The sequence below is a fragment of the Abramis brama genome (genome assembly GCF_963993115.1).
Source record: "Abramis brama genome assembly, chromosome: 1".
Lineage (NCBI taxonomy): Eukaryota > Metazoa > Chordata > Actinopteri > Cypriniformes > Leuciscidae > Abramis > Abramis brama.
This window is the reverse complement of record NC_139963.1, coordinates 7,765,490-7,777,639: the sequence shown is the minus strand read 5'-3', so window position 1 is coordinate 7,777,639 and position 12,150 is coordinate 7,765,490. Positions and strand designations below refer to the sequence as shown.

At 40.7% G+C, this 12,150-nt stretch overlaps 1 protein-coding gene across 1 annotated transcript in view; it reads right to left on the bottom strand.

Annotated features, from left to right (window-relative positions):
• Nucleotides 1-12,150, bottom strand: part of fscn2a (fascin actin-bundling protein 2a, retinal) — a 12,418-nt gene continuing 268 nt past the window's right edge. Inside the window, exons 1-5 of the mRNA XM_084123550.1 lie at nt 11,301-12,150; nt 3,775-3,931; nt 1,633-1,754; nt 1,373-1,540; nt 1-1,247 (exon numbers count right to left, since the gene is read on the bottom strand). The exon at nt 11,301-12,150 is cut by the window's right edge and continues 268 nt beyond it. Of these exons, the coding sequence (XP_083979676.1) occupies nt 1,042-1,247; nt 1,373-1,540; nt 1,633-1,754; nt 3,775-3,931; nt 11,301-12,120 (1,473 nt within the window). The 5' untranslated portion in view covers nt 12,121-12,150 and the 3' untranslated portion in view covers nt 1-1,041. The remainder of the gene's footprint in view (nt 1,248-1,372; nt 1,541-1,632; nt 1,755-3,774; nt 3,932-11,300) is intronic.

Here is a 12,150-nt window from a genome sequence, read left to right as displayed (position 1 = left end):
GGAGAAAAACATTTATTTCATAATGTGATTTCCCCCCCACTTTCAATAATTTTACTTCAATGAAAGGTTAGATTTTTGCGAATTTTTTGAATGAAAGATCAAAAGGATAAACAAAGCAGGTTTATTTTTTTACAACCTTTTTTGATCATATTTACCAGGGGTGCCATTCATTCTGACCACTACTGTATCTGAACAACTCTATTCATACTCGAAGCCAGAGGGCGCCCTCGCACAGAAAGTACAAAGACTCATCATCAGGTATTTTCATAAGAATGAAGTATTTTGCTAATCCCAGCTATATTGCTAATCGAAATAACTTTTATCACAGTAGAATACTACAAAATAATATATGTTTTGCCTTAATCTGTAATAAGAAGCCTCATATGAGTAACTATTATTAGCATTTTAGTCTCATCTAAACAAAATCACATGGCATGGTCTAAAAAAGTTTTAGAGTTATCCTCAGATTTGAAATAAAACATGATCAGAACAACATTAAGATTTTTTTTTTTTCTTCAAATGTTGTTTTATATTTTATTATGTGTGTCATTCAATGTTAATTCAATAAAAAAAATTAAACATGGAAATATTTAAGCTGTTATTTTAGTAGTTTCTTAATCCAAAAAAATGCTTGAATTTATGGCTTTAAATAACAGTTTATAAAGCGGTAGAGCCAGCAGCAAAGAAACTCAGGAAAATTAATGAAAACCTCATTGATTTAAGAATTGCGCCTGACTTGTGTTAAGCTTTGCCGCTCTCTGTGAAGGGTGGCCCGATTGTGGCCATGCTTTTAAAAAATTCTAGATTCGCCACTGCAAGGAGTGAAGTGTAATATTGTATTTTTCTGATGAATCAAAGGACGACACTAACATTTACAGTATAAGAAACAGATAAAACCACAGATATTTCACTTAGTCACAAAAAAGACTGAAGAAAGAACATGAATGAAAGCGTTCTCCTGAAAGTCATTAGTTTAACAGGTGTCAGTACGAGAACTGATTGTTTCTGAGTGAGTGTGTGTTTGTGTCTCTGGTCCAGCACTCAGTGCTCCCACAGGGAAGAGGTGTCCACGCTTAACCCATCGCCCATCAGCGTGCCTCCCTGGTCTCCACGCAGGTACTTGCCATTCTGACCCTTGATGCCAACCCGTCCATACTCCACAAACTCAAAGAAGAAATCCTCCGGTTTGTCCCCATCTGTGCACACCAGACCACTGCCGGACACATACCAAAACTTTTCATTTCCACCTGTGGTAGAAAAAAAGAAAATACATGCATCAGGAATTTTCCAACAGAGTCTCCAACTGACTCCAACAGAGTCAGTGTTGCTCAGTGAAACTCTCGTCAGTCTCAGCTCACACGATATGACTCACTTTTTATATGGTATGCGCCATCGCTGAAAAGCAATGAGAAGATGTCGTAAACAGAGCGACTGGCGTCCAGTGTATTGGAGTTCTTGTGGTGACACACAAAGCCGTTCTCCCCACGCAAGACCAGGATAGGACGATTAATCAGCTTTAGCACAAACTGCTCGTCCTCCCCTGCCAAACACATGAGAGGATTTATCTGACTCGTGTTGTATCCAGTAGTGGAAGTTTAGTAAAAGGTCAGAGAAGAATCAGTGTGCACTCACCCACAGAATCACTCACAGCTGCAAGCTGGCCATTTTTCTTTGTGCAGACATATTTTCCATTGTTTGCCCTCAAAGCGACTCGTCGGCCCAACCACTCAATGTCGAACATGGTGTTTTCTTCTCTATCAGTTACAAGAACACACATATTCATGATCATTTCTATGCATATTATATATTATATTATATTTACATGTTTAAGTGATAGTTCACCCCAAAAGGAAAATTCTCTTGTCATTTACTCACCCTCATGTCGTTCAAAAACAAGAATTAAATGGTCACCAAAACTTACCAACATTCTTCGAAATGTTTTTTTTTTATGATCCACAGTAGGAAGAAACATGAGTATGAATAATGATGACAGAATTTTAATTTTGGGGTAAATTATCTGATTTAACAGTTTTTGCTACACATTATTTTTTACAAACAGCAGCCATGTAGTTTAAAGGTGCCTTGTGTAAAAATAAATAAATTCATACTCCACATTCCATACCAGATGGGGGCAGTATACCTCCAGAAAGTGAGTTGGTCTACTCTAGAGTATGAATATCTTCAAGCTACTCCCCTTCACCTTTACCAGTGAATATGTTCATATTCGTTTTGTTCATATTACATTTTTATTGTTAGTTTGAATTACATTAATTTGACAGACAGCATTCGCTGATGTTGACCAAGCTAGCGCCAACGTAACCAGAGCTTCCAACTCTCACGCATTAACCGTGAGACACACGCAAACACTTTTCACACGCTCTCACCCCACACATCAATTTTCTCACGCACAGAAAAATCGCGAAGCAAAGAGGACACGGAGACCGACAGACTAGACAGAGCAGGTTAGTTATGATATAAAAAAATCTCAGCTCTCAGATTCTGTCAATTAAATACCGTTTTGGCGCTTGTAAATGTTACACGACAGATCCCTAGCGCATGTGAACCGATCATCTCTACTAGCTAATAGTAAAAAAATCACGAACACTGAAAGATACAGTAACGTTAGGCTACAACTTACCAAAATGTATTCCTCATACATAATATCGACCAATCAGTGTTTTTTATCATCGTGAAGAGGTCAATAACACAGCTGGAGAACAATTATGTCAGATTTACCTCAGGAAAGCCATTTAATATACATAATATAGGTCACGTAAGTTAGTTGGCAAGAAAAAAAGAGCAATAGAGATTGTGCTATGTGTACTATATTACAATACTGTATTTATGAACGTTATATACGTTTATCGAACAGCCTTCGATACATTTCTATGTTATAACTTCCCGAAAATCTACACAAACATATAAAACAAACTTCTAACTAAATACTAACAGCATCTTACTTACCAATCCAAAAGAAATGTTGCAAGTTCGAAGTCAAACCTCATTTTTTTCATGTCCATTAGTTGTCTCCAGCGATGGAAAGCAGTGCCAATGTTTACTCTGGTTCTGTTCCTTTTTTATCATATTTTATTTGAATGTAGTAGTGGGCTGTAGGCTACTTTCCACACGATTGACATCAGGTTCAAGTACGCCCACAAGCCGTGCGAGTTATTCGTGTATTGCATGTTTGGCTGGTGGTTATGTTGCCGGCATACCGCCTCCCATGGCCGAAACTGGTATTACGACACCTGTCGGGCCGTGGCTATTAATGCTAATGCTAATTCAGGTTGATATCTCTGCAGCACTATAACTTGACATTTTTTTAATGACATCATCGCCCTTATTTCTTCTCATTCTTTTGATGCATGTAGCTCATTTTTTGGATATTTTTACCTCAATTTTTACATAAGGCACCTTTAAAATGAATGATCGTTTGAGAAAAAAATGCACTCTATAGCAGACATGCACAAAAACAGACGCCCATTTTTGGCGGCATGATTTGAGATTGTTCCAAAGAGAACTGTGCTTCAGTGAAAGTATTAAAATTGACACAACAAATTTGCTTATGTTTGATTATTTACATAAATACTACAGAATCTTAAAAATGTATTCTTTATTTTACATCATAACTTTTATTTGATATATTTTTCAATATCCTAAAACATTTTTAAGTTTAAATAGTTTGTCATGTTTCTCAAGTTTTACCTTAGATGTTTTATTTGTTTGTTTGTTTGTTTGTTTTAAATGAGATACATGTATAATACAACTCCTTACACTTCTGTGGCTGAAGACAGAATCCCTCCGTGAGTAACGAGTGTCCAGTAAGTTCCGCCGTTGGTTCTGAACATGCACTTCTTAGTGTCTTTGTCAATCTCCATCTGAAATGTCTCCATGTCTGTCTCATCATCCTGATTAGCTGAGATGCTAACACCTGGAAACAAAGACATTTATCATGGCAAGCTTTCTCAGTGACTGAATACAAAATTACAAAAGAAACAAATAGTACAGCAGATTTATAGTTCTACAAATGCATCAGGTTGTTGACTGATACAGTAAACTCCAACTGACGGCTGTTTCTGGTTTATTCTGTTTTTGGCTAGTTACATGCACTTTCTGAGAATCTACTTCAAACAACTTCGAACAACTCATGATCTGAGGTAACAGACGGCTTAAATACACTGGGAATGAGCATTAACAAAACAGGGAAAAGGTGTCCAACAGAGGCAGGAAAGATGAGGTTCCGGAAGAGGACGAAGACTGGCGAAGGGAAACACCACGGTGGAGATGATGAAAGAAAGAGCCAGGAGCCCGAATGACAGAAATTAAGATAAGATAAGATAAGATAAGACAAACTTTATTTAATATAAGATAAGACAAACTTTTGTCACAAGCATGCTCAATGCAGCAAATTCATGAAAACTGGAGACGCTGAGGAGACAAATACTCAGGGAGATGCTGAAGGTCTAGAGGGCCAAAGTGGAGGAGCAGGCATGTGTGACCAAGGTGGAGACATGGGCTTGGGAGACCTGAACAGAGTTGGTAACTGAGGATGATGGTGGAACCAGAGGGAAGGAGGAGCCTGGAAGAGCCAGAGAGGTGAAGATCCGGAAGTCCAAAGCAACGCCAGAGCGACGATTGACCAAGGTGGAGCCAGAGTGACAAGCGAGCCAGCGGAGCCTGAGGGATGACAGACCGTGGTGGAGAGCCAAGGGAGTATTGACCCAGGGTGGGGCCAATGGGTTGGGGGGGCTCTGAGGCTCGAGGTGAAGCTGAGGGATCCTTAGACCATGGCGGAGCTAATGATCCGAAGGTGGATGAAGTGATGAAGAAGACTTGGTGCTGGACGACGAAGAAGACTTGGTGGTGTTCGAAACCAGCAGTGATGAAGAAGACTTGACGCTAAACTGAACCAGTGGTAATGGAGAGGACTTTGGACTGGGCTCATCCAGTGGCGACAAAGACGATTTGGGATTGGACTGAACCAGTGGTGAGGAAGACGTGAACCAGTGGTTGGACTGAGCCAGTGGTGAGGAAGACGATTTGGGATTGAACTGAACTAGTAATGAGGAAGACGACTTGGGATTGGACTGAACCAGTGATAAGGAAGACGACTTGGGATTGGACTGAACCAGTGGTGAGGAAGACGACTTGGGATTGGACTGAACCAGTGATAAGGAAGACGACTTGGGATTGGACTGAACCAGTGGTGAGGAAGACGACTTGGGATTGGACTGAAGCAGCGATTCTGCGACGCTCCTTTGAAGACCTTCCACAGGCATGCGTGCCTTCGACCGCTCATTGAGGCAGGTGTTGTAAAAGACTCATAGAAAGCTGTCAGGATAGTGAGTGAAGGCACACCAGATCTAAGAAGTCCCTCGTGTGATCCTCAAGAGAGCAATTCCCCTGCTTGAGGAGATCTGGAATTCTTCATTACATTTTAATTCTGCATCTTTTTTACTACCTAAATTTAAGAATTGTATTTTAAAAACCATTCTAAATTAAATTATAAAATGAATAGTTTCATAGAATATGATTGGCTAGGCTGCGTTCACTGGCACCTTTGATTCAAAGAGTTTTTGCTAATCCAATGGCAATCCACTGGTAACACCTGAGTACTCTGTGCTCCTGGCTGAGTCCCACTAAACCAGTGATCATGCTGTTTATCTCTGTCACTCTCTCTGAACCTGTGGTTTAAATAACATTACTAGCAAATGTCTATTCCAACTAGTCAAAGCGACCAGATTGTGTGGGTTGAGGTTCAAATTAGATGCTTCAGAAATATCCCTTGACTGTCCATAAGCCTTTTTACTGGAGTAATCCCTAACACTCACCCTAGCAGGGCCTCATATGCACTTGGTGCCTTGATCTATCCTATTTCAGCTTAATATGCAGAGAAAGAAATGGAAAATTATTTGAAAATGATGTTTTGCAGTGTGTTTGTTCAGCCATCGGAAACCGATCAAAGAAAGCCACCTGTAAGGATGTCAGACTACAGAAATAATTCAGACTACCCAGCTCACAACAATATGTTCTAAGAATTTTTTTCTAATGTTCCTATAAAGTTATAGTAAAATTATTTCTGAATGTTTTTTTCTGAATGTTATTTCTTAACGTTAGTTAAAAAAATATGGGAACATTCCATTTCATTATTTTGCTAACATTATGGGAATGTCACTTGTGAATGTTTTATAAACAGACGTCTAACTCAAATGAACATCCAGCTGACAAGTTTCTCATGAACATGCCAATGAAAGCAAGGGAAGTTATCCCTGTTCTTGGAATATCGCACGCAAGTCATATGCATGTCTCTCTGAAAGGCCTTGTGCAGAATTCTTCCCCAGAATTTCCTGGGGACCCACTGGGTGCTTCTCATTTCTAATTTGTGCATCCTCGTATCCTTTCCTCGCTTCCTTTCCTTGCGTCTCAGCTCCACCCCCTGTAGGATACGAGGGAAGGCTGCAATGAAATAAAATGAGGACGGAGGAATCGAATGAAAGCTTTTTTATACATTGGAATACTTGATCACTCGAGCGTCACTTCAAAGCGTCATCAGCTGCGCTCAAACAATCTGCCTTTATGTTGTTGAAGTTTAGTTATTTAAGAAATTCATATTAAATAATAATAAAGCAAGATATCCTGTTGAAATATGTGAGATGTGTGGTTTATATAAACTGCAAAGGTAAAGTATAAATTAAAATGATTGTGACCGATGTGAAGGGGGAGGAGAATTTATACGTGCACCACGTTTAGTCGATAAAACTCTTCCGCAAAGGATACCGCATGTGTATCCTCGCTCATGACTCCTCATGAAGCCTCCTCACTCCTCGATTCTCGCCTCCTCACGGTGCAATTAGAGAATTGAGATGTCCTTAAAGATGGCTGAGCTCGATCGGTTTCCGGGTCATAGGATGGAGGACAGAGGAGCGAGGAGACGAGGAGGGATATTGAGAAGCACCCACTGTTCTGCTCCAGTTTAGCTCCAGCCCTAATCAATCACTCCTGAACCAGCTAATCAAGCTTTTCAGGTTTGCTTGAAAACCGCAGGCCGGTGTTCTGAAGCAGGTTGGAAATAAACTTTGCAGGACAATGGGTCTCCAGGAGCAGGGTTGATGACCTCTGGCCTTGTGGGGAGAAGAGGATGGTGACATTTGATACAGAGGGGAAAAGGGCAAGCTTTGAACACAACTGCACTTTTAGCTATGAGCCATTATGTTTAATGCAGTTCATTGTCATAGTCAAATATTTGCAAACTCTTACCTCTATTATCATATAGTAGAATAAATGCATTAAATGGCTAACAAAATACGTCATTAAATAGATAAATGTCATTGTATGTTTTTTCCACTGCTTGGTTATAGAATCAAGAAGATGTCCATGCAATTGGTCTACTACCTATGTACGGTCAACAACATAATAGGATGTAACAGGAACTGTTCAAGGCAAGATTGACACTTTCTTAGTCACTAAAATGAATTAATGAATATTGCAATGTTTATTATAAATGATTTATCCATGCACATCATTTTTTTTTAATTCATAAGCCCCACGCAATGACATCTCTTCTCTGATGACGTGTGTACCGGAGCGAGGACAGGCTATAGTCCTTCCCTTACAACATCAGATTGCAGCAATTAGCAAACAACAATCCAATCAATTTAGGGTGGAAAAAATCAAGTCCTGCCCTACATTTTTTTTCTAAGGCATAAAATAAGGCATTTCACTCGGATAAATGTCACAATAGGAAAGACGTTAAAGGAGGGGTCTCAAACCCTGCTCCAGGTGAGCTAGTGTGCTTCTCACTTCTAATGTGTGCATCATCGTGTCCCTTGCTTGCATCTCTTAAAATTATTGTGACAGATGTGAAGGGGGAGAAGTCAGGTTTCTCGACAAGAAAGACTTCCGCACAGGATGCACCTGTGTATCCTCGCTCATGACTCCTCTGGAAGCTTCCTCACTCCTCGCCGTGCAATTAGAGAATTGAGACATCCGGTCCCACATTATATTAAGTGTCCTTAACTACTATGTTCTGCTATTGAGGAGGGATACAGGTAAGGTTAGGTGGTAGCAGGGACGGACTGGGACTAAAAAACGGCCCTGGACTTTGACTAGGCCCGGCCCAAAGCAATCGGCGCGCGGAAACTCGACAACAACAACAATAACGCCTGGCATGAGTGCCACAAGACTTTAATTGTGGCTCATGATACTATACCATCCAAATTATAGCAATAGCACTGATGTTGACTAGATGTTGTGTTAAAAGCATATTATTCTAGATTAACTTGAATACTCACATATAAATGGACTTGGTCTAAGCTCAACCTGAATAAACAGATCGAATGGATTTAAAAAAAAAAAACAGGTTTTATTCAAAAATAGCATGGATGGAATAGATTATATAATATGCTGTTATAACAGCATATTATACAATCTATTCCATGCTGTCTTAAAATGAATTTATTACTTAATAATCTTAATTAATTTATGCAGTAATTAATCTTACTGCACAAATAATAATACCACATCTAAATGAAAATACACCATTACAAATGTAACCAAAGTTTGTAAGCATTAACTGTAACGTTACCAACATTTTTAAAAGTAAAAGCACAACATATTTCTTAATATTAGCTACTGCATGTGGCATTTTACAGCTAAAATGTTGAAGTTTTAACTACTGTAATCATTAAAAACGTAGCAACCTGAATATCACTTCCTAACATCATCCCTAGCAAGTAACTCTCTTTCTCCTCTCATGTTCCATACTTACTTGCCCTGGATCTGCCTGTGGAACCAGCTCATCTTTCTGTCCCTCATCACTGGTGGCATGTTGCTGCATAGCTGTCTGGCTCACTTCTTCACTGCTGCTAATATTTAACTGCGAGGTGCTGCTGCTGGCTGTGCTGCTAAATATTTCAGTTAGTTTGCGATATTTAGCGGCTTCAGTATCTAAATTCCGCAATTTTTTTTTCTCTCGCCTTCTCAGCCACACCCTTTTCTTTCCGTTTTTTACCCGCGGCCGCGTTGCATATTGTTTTGCTTGTTTCTATGCTTCTATCTAACGTCTTTGCTTTTCCTTACTTGGCGGCCACGGCCAGTGCAGCTGGCATCCAACTTAAAGGTGCATTGCTGCCACCTACAGTACTGGAGTGTGAAACAGATTAGTGGGGGAAAAAAACAGGTGATGACTGCGTGCGTGCGTGGCGGGTGGTGGGCCGGCCCGCCGGCCGTCCTGGAGTACCGGCCGTTCTGTGATTCTCCAGATCACACAGATGGCCAGTCCGCCCCTGGGTGGTATGAGTAGGTTTTGGTGATTTTTGCCTTTTTATTGGGTTAGGACTTTAGAGAGTTGACAGGAAGTGAGGTGGGAGAGAGACGGGGGATGGGATCGGGAAAGGTCCACGAGCCAGGACTCAAACTTGGGCCGCCTGAGCGCAACAGCGCTACATGTCAGAGTAGGTTTAGGTTTAAGCGTGGGTTAAGGTGTAAGGGAATAGGTTATCGTCTTTCCTATTGTGTCATTTATCCAAGTGAAATGCCTTATCGAACGAGTAAAAAATTTAGGGCAGGACTTGATTCTTTTCCACCGAAAGTTGAGTTATTGTTGTTTGCTAATTGCTGCGATCTCATGATGTAAGGGAAGGACTATAGCCTGCCCTCGCTCCGGTACACACGTCATCAGAGAAGAGATGTAATTGCGTGGGGCACATGCATTTTAAAAGAATTATGTGCATGGATAAATCATTTATAAGAAACATTGAAATATTCATTAAATTCATTTTGGTGAAGAAAGAAAAGAAAAGTGTCAATCTTGCCTTGAACAGTTCCTGTTACATCCTATGTTGTTGACCGTACATAGGTAGTAGACCAATTGCATGGACATCTTCTTGATTCTATAACCAAGCAGTGGAAAAAACATACAATGACATTTATCTTTTTAATGAAGTATTTTGTTAGCCATTTAATGCATGTATTCTCCTATATGATAATAGAGGTAAGAGTTTGCAAATATTTGACTATGACAATGAACTGCATTAAACATAATGGCTCATAGCTAAAAGTGCAGTTGTGTTCAAAGTTTGCCCTTTTCCCCTCTGTATCAAATGTCACCATCCTTTTCTCCCCACAAGGCCAGAGGTCATCAACCCAGCTCCTGGAGACCCATTGTCCTAAAAAGTCTGCATTATGTAGGTTTATGAAATGTCATGTCATTTGTGTGCAAGTTTCTATGATTTATACTAGACTCATAATACAAGTTTTAAAAAAGACAATTGAGTTGACATGGCCAGTGCACAACTTGTCATAAACCTAGTGCTACATCAGCAGAAAACCTTTTATCAGTTTTATGAGGAGCAACCTATATTATAAATATAGATGAGCTGGTTCAAGAACCCACTTTTTATTGTTCAGCCATGTTGCTGAATACCTACAGATTGTTTTAGACCAGGGGTGCTCAATCCTTTGCCTTGATATCTACAGTCTCATTCATACTGTCAGTCTAAATCCGATGTTTTGTGCATATCCGATTGAATTCTGATCAGATTTAGTAGGTGTGAACGGCAAAAAAAATCACATGAAAAGCGATCCGTTTTGGGCTACATTTGAATGTGTAATTTTGTAAACTCGTCAAACATTGTTATGGGAAACATGCTGAAAGTCACTGCAGAATCAAGGTTGTGTTGTTTGCAAAGTGCCAAACTAGTAGAAAATTACAATATAACGGAGAGATGTTTTGAAACCGGTTCGACGACAGCACAGAATAAAGCCACACACATGAACGCAGCGGCTAAACATTGTCATGTTGTAGGTAAGACAACATCTGTATTGCAAACCCCTCCATGTTGCGGTTGTGGTTGTTTTTGGTGTAATGCCTTCCAACGCAACGTCATTGCCATAGAAACCAATGCAAATATTCCAGAAAACGAAATAGCGGCACAAGACACACAAAACGGATCTAAACAGTTGTGATACACAATGTGGACAGTGAATAATTTTAGATCAGATTCCAATTGGATACACAAATAATCGGATTTGGACCAACAGTGTTGAACATAGCCAATGTGAACAATCAATAATTTTAGATCAGATTCCAGTTGGATACACAAATAATCGGATTTGGACTGACAGTATGAACGCCTGAACTAGCTAAATAAGATCTTCATGAGCACTTAAGAATAACTGTGTTTTTGATTATGGTTGGAATTCTGCAAGGTAGATATCCAGGAACAGGATTGGGCACCCTTGTTTTAAACCAATAATAATTCCCATGATATGGTCAACACAAATGCACAAACATTGGTTACCTTGACGAATAGACACAAATCTTTTGTTGGCTGCCTGGAAAACAACTTGTGGGTGGCTCTCTTCCAGATCAAACAGCTCATCTTTCCCTGGCCGTGAACAGCGGCCGGACTTCAGGGAGCCGGTGGGGCCGGTTGGTGAGAGGTACTTGCCCCCACAGTCCTTAAACGCCAGCTTGCCAGACTTGAGCTCCAGGGTGAAACTGGTGTTAGGCCCATTCTCCTTTACCAGCTTGCCATCGTTGCTGAGAAAGCGGCTGTCACAGGTCTTCAGACTGTACTTCCCATCCATGTAGACCAAGGTGATCAGGGAGTCCACACCCCAGGGGATGTTGCTGTCCATCTGTAGCTCGTCATCTGCGATGGACAGGTGAGCGTAGCGCTTGCGGCCAACACTTAGCAGGTTGGCCTGTGGGTGAAGGGCGAGATGCATGGCCCACAGCTCGGCGTCTCCAATGGTCTGGGCAAAACAGGACAGATATTCTGCAGAGCCTCCGAAATAACGCAAGTATGGCTCAGACTGCAAGGCCCAGCGTCCATCTGACTGCATCAAAATCAAGAAACGGCAGTCTGTGTTTGGCACTTCCTCCTCACAGCTTACCTTGCCATCTTTATCTGAGGCCAGATAACGTCCAAGGTGACTGCGCAAGAAGACCACCTGGCTGTCCTGGTCTTGCTCCAGGGTCCAGATCTGTTTCTTCTTCATGCTTGTTCCGGATGCATTTACCTTGAAACCAAATGTCTCTGCTGTGAGGTAACGATTTCCGTAATTAATAAGTCCGAACTGGAGCTTTAGAGCCATGCTTATTCCGTTCGTGGACATTCTGCCCTTCTGAAAACAATATGCCCTTGA